The 16529-nt window shown below is 41.4% G+C and overlaps 1 protein-coding gene across 2 annotated transcripts in view; it reads right to left on the reverse strand.

Moving 5' to 3' along the window:
• Window positions 1–16529, reverse strand: part of arhgef10la (Rho guanine nucleotide exchange factor (GEF) 10-like a) — a 168055-nt gene that overhangs the window by 26887 nt on the left and 124639 nt on the right. For both annotated transcript variants that reach the window (XM_083771476.1, XM_083771475.1), the window contains one exon: window positions 12217–12303. In XM_083771476.1, the coding sequence (XP_083627602.1) occupies window positions 12217–12303 (87 nt within the window). The remainder of the gene's footprint in view (window positions 1–12216; window positions 12304–16529) is intronic.

The raw sequence follows: 16529 nt of genomic DNA on the forward strand, positions 1-16529 counted from the left end.
TAAACAAAATACATACATTTAACAGAACAACGTAACACTATCACATAATACAATGAGGGCCTTCAACATACTGTACATCTGGTCTGGGATGACCTTCCATATTGAATCATAGGATTGACTGACCTCATTATGAAACCACTTAAATCCTACCATTTGGGGGACTCGGATCCTCCCTCTATGCTACATCCTCCTGGCCTGGCATCACCAGACCGACCACGTGGGATCACTCACAAGTTACTCCGTGGAGGAACCCCCCGTGATCAATCCGGCAATGCCAGGCTAACGTCCTCCCGGTGGGGGCTCTTCACTAGTGGCAGTAGGACATAACAGCAGTGGCAACACAGAAATGTGTGAGAATAAGGGATAAATCATGGAACACTGTATATCGGGTGTGTAATGGTAACAATTAGAGTTCTCATCGGGCCTGAGAATTAAAGCCCGGCTCTACCCTACCCTAACTGGGTCCCTAACAACCCTAACAATTACCATAATGTTAGGCCCGAAAACCCGAAAAAAACAGAGTGAAAGAGAGAGATAGAGAGAGAAAAAAGCCACTAATATGTCAATTGGCCAGGGCACCCGTTGCCGCGTTTCAATTGTTATACCGAGTGAAAGAGAGAGAGAGAGAGAGAGAGAGAGAGGACTTATAGCAGAAATAAAATATTTGATGTAACTTGCGGTCAAAGTGCAACAGTCCCAAAGAGAGCTACAATTATAAGGCCTATCAATATTATTATCAACTGCCAACTTGGCTATGTAGTAGTTTACATCATTGCCTCTCAACCCCATACGCGTAATGTGCTTCAAAATAATAGACATACTGTACGAACCACCAATGCACCGCTCATGGCGTGTCGACAACTTACAGATCTGTTAATTTGGACACGGGTACAATACTAAGCATTTTGAAGAAAAAGAAAACTGTAACATTGCGTGGTCATCATGTAACTTGCCAGAGAATGGTGTTGGCAAACCGTAATATGGTATTATGGTGGGCTGATTCATAGTTTGTCAAGCAATATGCCAACAATCTTGGAGCAGATTTTCATTTAGTAAGAGTTTTGACTTTATAGTAATGGATAAACACTATTACAATAAAATAAAAAGTGGCTTCTCGCCCCCAAAAGACCTAAGGCGGTGGAGAAAATGAATGATTCGTTTTGCTTTTATTTATTGCAGACAAATTCAATGTTTTTCCGGGATAACAGATGGTCTACTCTAGACTATCACTACATCAAAATTGTATATAAAAGAATACATGCTTGACTTCTTCCTCATAAATAACAATAGGAGCTTTATAATGAACTATATGGACTAAGGAGCATACAAGGGGAACAGAATGGGAAGAGGAGAAGGATGTGGGAAATCTCTCTAAGCTCTGACTTTCACAATGTGTGTTCGCTACCTTCATCTAAAAGAGGCCAGAGGATAATGTTCCTTTACTACACATTGAATTTGCCTGCCAGCAATTTACGTTTCAGTAAAGTAACTCTACCTCACTTTAACATCATTCAGAATCATAAACTACAGTCTGTAATGGATTCCCAATGTCATCTTTAGAACATCAAACAGTTCTTAAAACAGAAAAGTCCTATTTAATTGTATTAAATAACATCAAACTCACCAACATAGCAGCTGTATGAAAAGCTTGAATTATCGTCTTACTATCTGCAAAGTGTTTGTTTCATAAAAATCCACCGTAGACATGTTATGAGCTACTTCCTGTCAAGAAATTCCTTGCAGATGATTATTTTTCTGTAATGTGTCAGAGTTTGGAAGCACTCGTTATCAGTAAAGCAACCTCCTGCTGCCTCCTGCATTGCAAATTCTAAACAGGTGGTACACATGGGTTGTTGAGTGATAGTCAACGAGCACTTCCAAACTCCAGCACTTAATACAGCAAATCATTTCTTGACAGGGAGTAGCTCATAACATGTCTATACGTGGATTTTTATTAAACAAACATTGCAGATAGAAAGAGGATAATTCAAGCTTTCCGTACAGCAGCAATGTTGGTGAGTTTGACGTTATTTAATACAATTAGATAGGACTTTTCTGTTTGGATGAATGGGCTGTCTATGGGAAGTTGCACCGTGACCTAGGTAGCACCTTGCTGACAAGATGGCAGCCGTGTGCATATAATCAATAGAGTAACAAACAAAGAGAAACTCTCAAATTCCTTCTGCAGCTTGAAGCAAATCTGCATTAATCGACACATTGTGTGTCCAAGAGATATGTCCATGTTAAAAGAGAGCTCAGAACTTAGAACTTACCAATGTGTTCCTCGGGTTCTATGTTCCCCCCTAACACTAAACCTACTGTATATGTTTACAAACTCAACAAAGTTGCAGGGCCCATGCTCACACACCTGCACTTGAAGCTCTAAATGAGAGTGAATGCCAGCAGAACAATATTGCAATTTTATTGGGGGCCAATAACCAAAAAACAAAACAAAAAAACAACAACAACAGCACTACTCCTCTTCAGCTCCATCCATTAAATGCGACAAATTATTGTACTTTATGTATCTAATAAAACGGCCCCACACCTCCTGAAACACTTCTTGTTTGTCCTCAAGAATATATGCAATCTTTTCCAAAGGTAAACATATAGACAATTCCCTGAACCACTGTGTAATACTTGGTTTGTCTGGTCTCTTCCAGGTCAATGCTAGTCCCAATGTTTTAAACAAATAATTGGTCTATGTAGTAAGGTAAGAAAGCAACATACTGTATGCTTTATTTGAAAAGATATGCTTGATTGCAACTTTGGGGTCACCGATGGTATAAAAAGGACAGTGCTCTGTTTTGAGGAGGACAGACAAGGAAAAAAGCTGTGAGGGGAAGAGTGTCAATAAATGCACCATTTACACCCCCCCCCCCCCCCCCCCCCCCCCCCCCACACACACACACACACACACACACACACACACACACACACACACACACACACACACACACACACACACACACACACACACACACACACACACACACACACACACACACACACACACACACACACACACACACACAGTTCCTTAGTAGCTGGCTGGCTGATCGTTCCCATTTATGTGTGTCCCTCCCTGTGCACCCGGGACTGTTTTGTCAGTGGAATGTACATCATATAGCCCATGTTTGCTACACAGTATTGGCCATTTGTTGCTTTTTTATCAATATCGAGCCACTAACATAGACAGCAAACTTTCCAAAGCTCCTTTTAAACAAATAGTGCACAGGGACACACATTGTGTGCGCGCGCGCGTGTGTGTGTGTGTGTGCTGCGTGTGCCGTGCACGCATGCATTGCATACAAATAAATAAATAAAGATTATAATATGCATCTCTCATCTTGCAAGTATTTGAACGATCAGCATCATATTTCTTGTGCATGCTGCCAGTAGGCAGTGTGCACAAGAAATATCGGTCACAGACAACCATGTTATTTTTGTGAATTCATAACCTCAGACCCACCAGCCCTCCAGGCTATTGGATATGTGTTCGCCAGGCTATGGAACATAACACCGTTTTTCAAAGATATGTATATTGTTATTCAAATGAATGTAGATTTATTCGAAAAGTCGAGCCCAAAGTATTCCCTGGAGAAAATATTGATTTACAAAATAAATTCAATCATCCATGACTTATGGTGTTTGTCAAACATAAATGACTGATTCAGTAGTGTTTTAATGACATTGTAAAAACTACAAACATACTCTACTCTAAACAAAAGGTTTAATGTGAAGTTTACCGGTATGTATAGTTGTATACCAAAGATGTGAATAGACAATGCCATGTATTGACATCGGTATGGTCCAGTGGCTCTTATTACCCACATAATTTTATTCATTTATTTGGACATATAACATAAAATTCAACTTTTTCAAAATTGGTGGTGTTTTTGGGGCTCTCCTATGTATTTTCTATCCCCACAAATGTGCAATTTTGAACAATAAAGCTTTCTCATCATATAGGGGCTTTTATGGAAATTGCTCTCAGGAACAGCTCAACTGATTTGGTCATATGCGTGATGTCATCAGTATCACCCTACTTTGTATAATTCCTACACCTCTTCAGTCTTCAGTTCCAAATTTGCATTTCCACTTTGATTACAATGTCTACCATTGTTGATTTTCCAAGCTGGTATGGAATGGAAACAAGCCTGGGTTTATCTAGCAGCAGTATTATAATGACTGATCAGCAGCCAGTCGACCTAAGTGCTCCATTCTACAACCTAAAGGTTTCTAACAAACTGCCTATCAGAACTGACCCCTTTTCCATGGATGAACTTCAGACCATCATCAAAGGAATCGGCAAGTCAAAGACCCCTGGACCTGACGGTATTCCTGCCATCATATGGAAACATGAACTATTTCATGAAGAGCTCCTCATGTTCTGCAACGAAACACGCAAGGGCAACAAACCCACTGCCTTCTCCATATCTAGCCTCATACCGTTACCCAAGAAAGGCGACCTCCAGCAGCCTGGGAACTACAGAGGTATATGCTTGTCAGCCATTGCTTCCAAAATCTACAACTCTCTTCTGCTTAACCGCATTACACCTCATGTTGACCCAGTTCTCCGTAGGAACCAAAATGGTTTCCGTAAGAAAAGATCAACTCTACCACAGATCCTTGCTTTAAGGAGAATCATCAAAGAACTCCGGGTATCAAAGAAGAAAGCTTCCATCATTTTTGTAGATTTTTGCAAAGCATTCGATAGCGTGAACAGGAAAGCTATTATGCATATACTGCTCAACTATGGAATAGCAGTGATGTATGAGAACCCTGTCTGCTTTGTGCAGAGCATTGATGGACCAACAAAGGAATTCGAGACAACCACAGGCATCCTTCAGGGTGACACACTCGCTCCTTTTCTCTTTGTCATTGTCGTTGACTACGTCCTTAGGCAAGCGATGGATACCATCTCCTCCAGAGGTCTCACAATAGGCAGAAGATCTGGTCGTCAAAGTCAGAAGTGGCTGACCGACCTTGACTACGCGGATGACATCGCACTGTTTGCTGAACACATAAACTCTGCTCAAGAGCTTTTAACATCACTAGAAGTGTCAGCAGCCAAAGTTGGCCTATTGCTCAATGCCAAAAAGACAGAATGCCTGCTTCTGAATGAAGACTCTGTTCACCCAACCATCCGCTCCATGGACGGCAGTGACATCAAACAAACTGAGGATTTCAAATAGCTTGGATCATACGTAGTCAGTAGCAGAAAGGACTTCCTGACAAGGAAAGGACAGGCCTGGAGTGCTTGTAATAAGCTACATCTTATATGGCAGTCAGACATCTCAAGAGCTACCAAGATCAACCTGTTCAAAGCCTGTGTGGAAAGTATCCTTCTCTATGGTGCCGAAACATGGACAATGAATAAGGAGTTTCGGGATCGTCTTGACGGAACATACACAAGACTCCTCATGTGTGTCCAGAACCTCTCATGGAAGGACCATCCCACAAAAGCTCAGATTTATGGAGGCACCCCCCCCCCCATCTCAGTTGTGGTGGCAGAAAGAAGACTCCGCTTTGCTGGACACTGCCACAGAGCAAAAGACCAGGTCATTTCGGATATTCTTCTGTGGAGACTACCCTGCCCATCAAGAGGAACACGACCTCTCACTTTTCCAGATGTTCTGAGTAGGGACACAGGACTGACTGTGAATGAACTTGGTGTGGCAATGAGCAACAGAGACCAGTGGAAGCAGCTTGTGTCGCAGATCTCGAGGGCACTCGAAGGATGATGATGATTATAATGACTCAAATATTAAATCATTTGCATATCAGTGCCCCCACCACCTCAGGACAGTCTGGTACTGCAGCTAAAACATCTTCTGAAGCAAAAAAGAAATGCCATGGACTGGTTATATCAAAGTGGTAATTTAGGCTCAAACCATTAGAAATATGTTTGAGGGACTTATGGCAATATGATATTACATTTTAAAAACAGTTTTAAAATGCATGTTATAGCTGCTTTAAACAAATTAATTTAAAAAAGTCCATTAATGCATTCAAAGGTCAACAAACGATACTATAAAAACTGGTTAAATATTGGCCAAATTGTCAAATAAAATAAGAAAGAGGCAAGAGGAAAATAGCCGAGTTATTTTCACAATATTGAATGAATATTGCCTGTCAGGGTGGGAGGGTCCCCAGTTCAAATAGGATTATTTTTGGGGGTCGCGGCCTGACAACCACTGCTGTAAAGATCAGTCCCACCATAAAAAACAGGCTTGACTTTCTATTTGTTATATTTATTATGCCTGGCAATGAGACAGCAGGAGCCTGTGAAGTGTAAACTATTGTCTGGCACAATTTAAATTAGATAGTTGTTGCTACCTATTCCCAAACAACTCTGTGTCAAGTGTGTCACGGTGTGTTTTTCAATATACTGTACATGTAGGTACCTGGTCTGAAATGCAATACACCTTCCAGGTAAAATAAAATGTGCGTGCGTGTGTGCATATGTGTGTGCGTGCATGTGCGTGCGTGTGGGGGGTACTTGTTTACTAGAAGATGTATTCCTCTGTATATGAATCATAGTCTCTGAATATGACATGAGCTAAATATAGTCTTTAGCTCTTCTCCTCCACGCTCACCCTTATTTGCATGCAATCATTTGTTTGATTTGTATCAGCGTGCGGGATCTGGACGGGAGCGATCCCGTGGGCCCCTGGAGAACGAGCCAGAACAAATAATGGTTTGTTTCACAGGGAGAGAGAGAAAGATAGGGAGGACTTATCTTGCAGGGAGGCTGCCCCCAAAAATTCTACTTCCAGTGACTCTGTGCAGCTAACACAGACACACTCTACCACCTCGTACAGTACACACTCACACCTCCATCTGCACATATAGTGTATAAACCACTCAATCTCTCTCTCTCTCTCTCACACACACACGCACACACAGGAATGGGTGCGTGCCACCCCTGTCGCCAGCACCATGCACTTTCTCTTCCTCTTCTCGATTCAATTCCCCAAGAGATCTAGTGAAATTACTGTGGCCTGACAAAGTCATCACTATTTATTTAGAGGAATAGATAGCTGGACTTGTGCCCTGGACAGCTTCTTCTTTTCAGCCAGGGAGCAGAAAAAACTTCCCCAGCAGTAAATGCCCTGCCAGAATTAATTAGATGGGCCTGGCTGGACCAAGCAAGGAAGTGGGTTGGTGTGGGTTTTGGGTGGGCATGGAGGCATGGTGGGCTCCGCTCGATAGTATTTGCAAGGAGCCAAAACTATGGGTCAATAAAGCGTGCATCGACTCTGACAAAAGCAGCATACCAAATTGTCTCTCGGCGACGCTATGGATATTCGCCACTTGAATATGGGTAATAAGGAGAGTTAATGGCGACTTTATCGTCTCTTGAAAATTGAGAGATGGGATGCCGGAGAGGAAAAGTGGGACAGTGAAGGTAGGTACTAGGTAGAGGCAACACGGGGCAACACTTTTGTATTAGGCTGATTAGAAACAATGTCATTACTCAGAAGCCCAGAGAAAACCCCTCAAGCCAATCTCACTTTAACATGATTAGTGTCAGCCCTTATTTGACAAGCCTGCCAGGGAGGTATAGAGCTCAATGGGGGTGGGAATGCACAGCCATTTGTTTATCCTCGCTGGGTCCGCACGACTTCATATTAATCCAGAGTTATACTTAGTTGCATGGCCGGTGTCGCACACTGGAAATGAAAATAGGGTGTGTGCAACATCTCATGACTTCAATGACATTCATGATTGATTCTCCACCCTACCACTCTTTATCAATAGTGCTTTTTATCTTCCTTAAAGGAAGAGAACTGCAATGGAACTATGGTTTTATAGAATCCCTTGGGTTGTTTGGAAGCCTTATAAACGTTCTGATTATGTTAAATGCGTTTGGATGCTGTACTACTAAATGGTTTCTTGCATTTCCCCACAGGGATCAATAAAGGCCTGTCTGTCTGTCTGTCTGTCATAGCTCTCTCTCTCTCTCTCTCTCTCTAGCATCTATCATGCACCTATCTGTACATTTGGAAGTCTAGCTAGCTCAGCGGGTTCAGGAACTGCCTCTGATATCAGCTAACTCTGTGAGGGATGACAAACGTAGTCTGTGGAAAAAACAGCTATGAAAAATACATGAGCAGGGTCAGGGTCACTTTGCCTGGAGGCTATGATTTAAAAACGGATGACTTCACTATGGAATTCAAGTGCATAGGGATTAACAGTTCTGAGCTGCACCTTGTAATGCAGTGAGAGTTGCTACACACCCTCTTCCACCACAATCAAATTCAAGTCTGTCTCCCAACAGCAACACTTTATTGTCCCAAATTGGACATTCGGTCTGCACTCAGCCATAAAACACAGGCCGTGATAAAATAACAAAAATGTTTTATAGCTGGAACACTTACAAGCAGCACGCGCACAACCATAACTGATGTGAGAGGACAAGCTCAAGGGGCTTTCGACTGATCTGTAATGATACGGCCTCCAAGGCCGCCTCAAGGTCAAATAGCCTAGTCTCCCTTGCACACTTATATCGTCGTAAGCTACTCTAAATGCGATCTACTGTATATTATCTCCTTTCCCCCATCTTAGTCCGCCCAAGATCTTATTTTAAGGCTGAGTTATACACTGGTGTCGCACACTGAAAATAGCAGCAAATCTACAACTTCACAACACGTCGCAGTGTGTCGTGTTGTGAGATTTAAGTATAAATCAGGCTTTGGAATGAAATCACACACACACACACACACACACACACACACACACACACACACACACACACACACACACACACACACAGAAACGGAGAAGGACTTGCCTGTGTGTCCTAGGGGGCTTTCATTTGATTTAAACACCTTCTCCAAGTCTTGGGAGGACTGCCCAATAAATTGTCCACTTTTGTGACAAATTTGAAGAAGAAAACGAAGAATAGTGGTAATATAAATGAAAAATGAAGATGTATTTTATTTTTCCAGTGAAATCTCGCCCTCCTTCTTTCTAAATCAAGTTAAATCCCCACAAGTGCAGCACTGTGATACACTATTCTTCCACCACATTCTTTCCCCACTCATCATAAAACTCCCTGTAGTTACCTTCAGTAAATTTGCATACTATATTAATTTGGTTTCCTAGCAACATTCTCTTTTTTTATTTTTCCAGAATAAGTCCTATTCTTACTCTTCTTTTTCCCTCCTCATTTCTATGAATGAATGTACAATGTATGGCATGTTGGACATTAAACCGTAAGGGTAAGGCTGTTGCGATTTATCTCTGCAAATTGTAAATGCTTAATTTATACTTGTTTTATAATAAATGTATAGTTATTTTGTATATACATTGTCCAACAGTGTCACATGCCAAAGTACAAGCCCGCAATATGTTGCGGATGCAATGCATTTTAAGCGTGTAGATTTCTGTCAGGCGGACATGTCATACGATTAAGTATAAATGGTATCTTCTCATTGCAAATCTTTGCTATGCTTAAAATAAGGACAAACCGTTTTGATGCGGTGTGGTGGTAAAGCATGCACCTAAAGGGAGGACTGTGCAAACTGCATGGAGGAGAGAAGTGTTACTGAGTACACATGTCAGTGCATTTATCAATGTTCACAATTTGCAAAGGTCAATTTTGCGAATTGAAAATGATCTGCTTCTAAAGAGCAGGTGCAAATAAGAGCATCTTGAACTAAAGTTGTGGTGGTGAAGGCAGCGGTAATGAGTAATGTACATTAAAGGAAGGCTGTTGAGGACGCCAGCTGTACTGAGTGTGTATGTTAAAGGAAGGTTAGTGGGGATGGCAGCAGTATAATGAATATACAGCCTACAGTATGTTAAAGGAAGGTTAGTGGGGATGGCAGCAGTATAATGAATATACAGCCTACAGTATGTTAAAGGAAGGTTAGTGGGGATGGCAGCAGTATAATGAATATACAGCCTACAGTATGTTAAAGGAAGGTTAGTGGGGATGGCAGCAGTATAATGAATATACAGCCTACAGTATGTTAAAGGAAGGTTAGTGGGGATGGCAGCAGTATAATGAATATACAGCCTACAGTATGTTAAAGGAAAGCAGGATGGCAGGATGCTGAGTATGTACTGTATTCAGGGCTTATTTTGTGCCTGAACTGGCCAGTGCTCGACTCCAGAACCTGCCTTTTCCAGGAAATCTAGAAGGTGTTCCTGTCACCTCAAATTAATTTTAGGCTATTTATTATTAATTCAACTTTCACATTTCCCCCCAAGGTACCAAGAAAAGAAACTGAGTTACGTTCGTAAATCGAGCCTGGTGATCTGACCACGTTGCAGAGGACTTTACAAATAATGCAAAGGCAACGCATTCCCCTCATGTGAATGTACATAATTGTCAAATGTTTACAACTTGATGAGAGGACATGTGTAATTGTGGAGGGCAGCCGTAATGAGTATATGCACTGTATGTCAAAGGAAGGTTATTGGGGAGGGCAGCAGAAGGAGGAGCCACAGACGTAGACCTCGGGCCGACGGGCCCTAGGCTATGCCGAGATAATCTTTGGAACAACAGTCACACTGTTTCCACTCACTGAGCAAGAAATCATCAAAGGGTATAGATTAGTCAGTCACGCAATAATTACTCTACTGCAAGAAATCGAAGATGACCTTGAACCTCCCACACAACTTCTCCATTCCATTCTGCCAATAGTCAAGCTCTGGCATCGGGATCATTTCCACCCGGGTCATTTCAATCTACAGAATATCTACCGCAGGTGGAATATCATGGCCTATGTGTGTCCTAAGGGGCTGACAACTCCACATATATGGAACAGAAAGTTCAATGTGCACTGATGTCAGACACAACAGAACGGCCCCCAGGGGCTGTCAAATGCACATATTATATCCAGAGTCAAATGCACGGACTGGTGGTGCGATGTAGGTGTGAATGCCGCACCGCAGTCCCAACTCTGGTAGCAAATAAATGCAGACGTACAAGCTCACATGAAAGCTCACGTGCAAAGGTGGACTATAGTATACATGGACATCAGGGTTAATGTGGTAAACGTAATCAGAATTTAATCAAACATACAGTAAATATATCAGACGTTCTATGTATTCACTCATGAACATGGATAAACCATATCCCATGTCATTTATCTGCTTTATATGACTGGGTCAGCTCCCTGATCGCTGCAGTGGGTTGTAAACAACATTTTATTTAGTTTGTCTTTTTTTTGCCCTCTAAACTTCAGGGGTTTGATTTGTGATCCAAATATAATCCCCCAAATTCAGTTCTTCTCAGTTAGAATTGCATTGTGTGTCCACTGTCCATCCAAAATGTTTTGGCAAGTTTCTTCAATAATCAATATGTCAAATTCAGTTCAAATTTAAGTACATAATTTCCTGGGCTGGTTGAGCCTGCACCTTTTTAAGAACTCCTGCAAACATGCAACTAGAAAGCAGTCCCACCCCGTTGATTGCATAATTACTTTAGCTGCTGCATTAGCAAATTAGATGTTAATTTCACGCACAGTGCAAGCTGAATGAAATACGACAATTTGCGAAATGCTTCACCCTCAGCAAAAATGCTGAGGGTGAAGTCTTTGTAAGGTGCAGGAGAAACAATGTAAAAATAAAGAGGAATAGTTGCACACTCCCGTTATAAATTAATTATCAATTTAAGCATGATTTATACACCTGTGTTGCATAGCAAACATAGCAAATAAGCTCTCAACCTGTGACACCTACAGTATAAATTAAGCATACTAGTCCATAGCTAGTCCGGAAATCTGTACACTCAAAGTGTTTGCAGACTTGGGTGATGCCTTGTGTACATGTATTGCATATATTGCTGAAGAAAGAAAGTAGTAGTAGCAACTATTAGCACCATTCAGGTGAATTAATTGTTTTCACAGAGAGAACACACACACACACACACACACACACACACACACACACACACACACACACACACACACACACACACACACACACACACACACACACACACACACACACACACACACACACACACACACAGACGTTGGTTAAGGACAACATTTGGTCCAATAAATACTGATTGTATTTGAATCTGGTATAGGAAGGTGCAATTCTTCATTACTTTCTTCAATGCCAAGTGCTTAGGCTAACAAAGGTTATTTTGGGGGCCTTGCTGATTTTTTGGGGAGCAAGACAACATTAAAAGTCCATAGAATTGGCTGCCACATGATAAAAGCCAGACATTAACACAATACTGTAACTTACCCAGAGGTAGCCTTGAGGTAAAGAGGTGCTCGCTGCAGAGAAACCCAACAGGGCACAATGAACTGGATTGTGAAGAGCAGCTTCGAGCTGTGGAAGCATACAAATATTGATTAAAACATGCTGTACTGTATAATGCATTTAGCATTTAGAAATGTAAAATCACACCTGTGTGAACTGAGCAGTGCAGTCTGTGTGTGTGTGTGTGTGTGTGTGTGTGTGTGTGTGTGTGTGTGTGTGTGTGTGTGTGTGTGTGTGTGTGTGTGTGTGTGTGTGTGTGTGTGTGTGTGTGTGTGTGTGTGTGTGTGTGTGTGTGTGTGTGTGTGTGTGTGTGAATGGCCCGGCTCTAAACAGCAGGGTCAATAGGTCTGGGTCATACTCTAAACAGACAGACAGACAGACATAGGGACACACATGGCTGTTTATTGGAGATGGTGTGCCGCTCAAAAATCGCAGTACTAACATTTTTAATTTGACGCAGCTTTGTCATTTCAGTTGAGTTTTGACAGCGTTTATTCTTCTGCGGAATCTCCGTGCAGACACAATGTACAGAGGCAATCACACAACGGTGCGGACAAAAGCCTCAGGTATATGAAAGGGATGTTCTGAAAACATGTCATGCTGTGGAGCCTGCCATTGAATCCCTCTGAATTTGAAACCATTATGTTAGTCACCTGGGCGCCAATGTTTTGACAGAAAATCCACAGTAATAAAAGCTAGCAGACTGCTCTTATTATACCTTATTTGAATGACACCTTTCATTCACAGAATGTAGCTCGGAGTGCTCTGTAATATTGACACTATACAATATGAAACAACTGTCAAGACTTACAAATATTGAACAAAAACTCGAGGTTCAGCTCCTAGATCTTCGAGAGGACAGATGTCTGCTGTGGATATTAGATCTAGGACTTTTTTTTCCCTTATTTTTTTGTAATGGCACAGTCCATCTAATCACTACTACGCTAATATAATCTCAACACTAACACATGGCTGACTACTACAGTACCGTATATGGCAAGTTTGGCAACCATGGCTGTCAAAATAGTTAGGCATTAGGTCTTGTGTTAGTTTCTTTAACATGCATATTTTTATCTGTGTTTAACTGTGTGAATGCATTATTATTCATGTGTTGGTGAAGGCTGGTGTCTTCAGCAGCCATTCATAATAGAGCCATGGACTAAGGAACAAAGACAAATGATATACTATAACAGCATGGGCATATTATGTTAAATACAAGGAAGCAGTTTGCCTAGAAGTATTAGTCAAACTTAATAGTCAACTGGGTATGCTTTGGATTCTCTTTTGAACCATGGGTTATGTATTAATTTATAAATGTACACAAATGCTGACAGCTCTGCGTGACTACAACAAGAAAATATTGTTTTACAACACACCCGGGGCCAAGAAAAACAGACTTGGAATATTTATTTTGTGTGTCATATTTTTGGACAGCCATTACTCATCATCTGCCTATTGTGAAAGAAAATGTGATGATGAAATTGTGGCAGTGTTTTAATTGCCCTCTCCCATTTTCTTGATCAGAATGAACTTTTTCTGTGCAGCCAGGTGGCAGCATACGCACACCTAAGGAATGCCACCTGTCCACTAACTCTACGATCCTCGTTTCCTTTCCGGGTTATTCAGGGAGGTGGGGGCTTTTGTTATGAGCACAGTGACCACTCCAGTGACCCCTTAGCTATCGTTACAACCAGTTACATGTGCTCAGCGATGCGGTACAAACTCACAAATTATTTATGATCGTTGGGTGCGCGGCGGCTCACCATGGACAGCGCTCGAACCTTTTGAGATACAGCGCTTTGAAAATCCTGGAAGCTCAATGGAGCTGGATTAAAAAATCCTGGTTGTCTACGAACATTCACGTAGATAGCACCAGTAGGTACCGATAGCCTAGCTACGTTTTTAAACGTAGATAGCAGCGACAAAGTTAAAGACAGACTTTATTTTCAGGACTGGAGAATGGTGGCACAAGGGTGGCACGATGATTAGTCTGAATATATCTGCGGTTGTGTCACAGGTGGTTTCAATTATGGCCAATAAAACCACATGCAACATAATATGCGAACATTCAGCAAAAATTCTTCAAGCTAACAACAACGGGTAGCAATTAACACTTTTAGCTCTTTCGGCAAAGAGAGGGAAAAAGGAAGTGGCCAAGTACAGACCACTGGGGAATTTCTAACTGGGGGGAGCTGGAATTCACGTAAATGCATTTTTTGACACAATAAGACAGCTATTGTTGTCTACTTTGCACACACACAAGAAAGAAATGCCACAGAATCCAGGGAAAAAAGATGTTCATTGTATGTCCGACAGTTCAAGAGTGATAGTGACCAAGTGGTATTCGGGTAAAAAGAGCAGTAAATGGGTTTGTGTGATTTAAAGATGTCTATCATTCTGGATGTGCCAGCTTCATCTAAATTCTAAAATGATGAAACTAGGAATGGATGAAATAGCAATGGTGCCTCAATAACACACATGCTCGAAGCAGGCGCTCGACAGCTGGCATGAATCGTGGTCCTTGTTAACACCAAAACTGCAGTGCTCTGCTGATGTGCAAACTACACACTCCCTATCAAACATGCAGGCGGGGAGAAACTTACCACTGCTCCTTAGGTCCCGTGCGCAATACATCTCACGCCGATGTGTCTCCTCCAAAAATAGGGACCTCAATGTTTTTCACATTGTTTTGTTGCTTTTTAATCGTTTGCTTGTGGGCAACAACTATGTCAGAGTGCAGCAGTGGGAGGTTTTAAAGGTAGGCTTTCAGCATGTTTATAGAACTCATAGGGGAACTCAGGTAAGCAAAGGAGGCAGTATTTCGCTGCATCATTATGGAACACTGCCCATCTATAAAGAGTTCCCCTAAAACTTTGACCTGTTCTACTTGAGCAGGATGGCCTTGATCCAACTAGGAGAGAAGCCCAGAAGCTGTCTGATATATTTACATTTCAAGGTACGTATAACAATTTGGTATGACAGGAAATCACCCCCATCACGTTAATTTCTATAGACATATTGACAGATTGTTTCCTACTATACACTCAGAGCTGCACATTGTGCTAATGTAAGACAAAAACAAAAAGTGGATCCAGAAAACCACACTGCTATGCTCCATTTTGTGTCACATAACAAAAATAAATAAATTATTATTTATGTATTACTATTAAGTGTGTCATACTTGAGCATGTATTTTACATTGGCAGTGTAGTGGTGTTGAATTCAAGTAATATCCTCGTTGATGGCTTGAAATAAAATTATATGTGTTGCAATAGTAACACATGTTACGCACTGCCGTGTTCTCAGCCCACTCCCTCCCCAGTCCCCACACTGTTGAGAAGAGAAATCCCAGCAAAACTACCATTTCATTCGCCAGGGCAGTTCCTTATGCTATAGCAGCTTTATTCAAAGCTATTTACAATAATATGCATTACATTCACTATTTTCTTTGTTAAGTTTGTTTATGTTATTAACCTCATTATCCAACCTCAAAATGCCAAATGCCAAAGAAAAATATATTTTATTTATGTCTTACTTTTCATTCCTGTACTGTGCTGTACTGTACTGTACTGTACTGTACATATGCATGTTGTTGTTTTGGTTCAGCCCAGGCCATATAATATCTGTGTCAAGAGAATGTGTACAAATGTGAAGGCAGATTTAGGGGTGCAGCTTTTCTATTTCCCCATAGCTATTTCCAGATGAATGGAGATTGATGGAGTCTATGATTACATACTGGGGAGAGACAATTTTGCCACGGTGCCCATGGTACCATGGTTACCCATGGTAATTCCAATCCTGAAAATGCAAGGTATTTGCTGTGAACTCCTAAATGATTCTTCAAGTGATATGTGACATTTACCTTTGGAATTTAAATTGGCCAAACCTGGGTAATACACATGGCTCTAGATTAAATTGCAGCGCTGTGCCACGGCAGGTGACAGACTATTTATTGCCAATAAAGAGTGGCACCCATCAGACGAAATGCAGAGGTTAACCAATATGTATTCTGTGGACATGTAGGCTTGATCTGAAAGATGTCTGATATGGTCTATCATCTGAATGATAGAAATTGACATTTGCAGAGCCAAGAAGCAGAGAAGGAAGGTTGGGCGAGGGTTATGGGCCCTGGGTCGTCTCCATGTGCTGTTGAATACAACAGGCCTGCTGTTGAATACAGCATGTGTTCCCAAACCTTTTTAGCTCTACAAGATTGGCCATTGTCACTGTTTTTTATTTTATTTCTTCATGACCTTACTAAAAAAAAACATTTGGTAATGTTTTATGCAATTAAA

The sequence above is a fragment of the Protomyctophum parallelum genome (assembly GCF_964188405.1).
Source record: "Protomyctophum parallelum genome assembly, chromosome: 8".
Classification (NCBI taxonomy): Eukaryota; Metazoa; Chordata; class Actinopteri; order Myctophiformes; family Myctophidae; genus Protomyctophum; species Protomyctophum parallelum.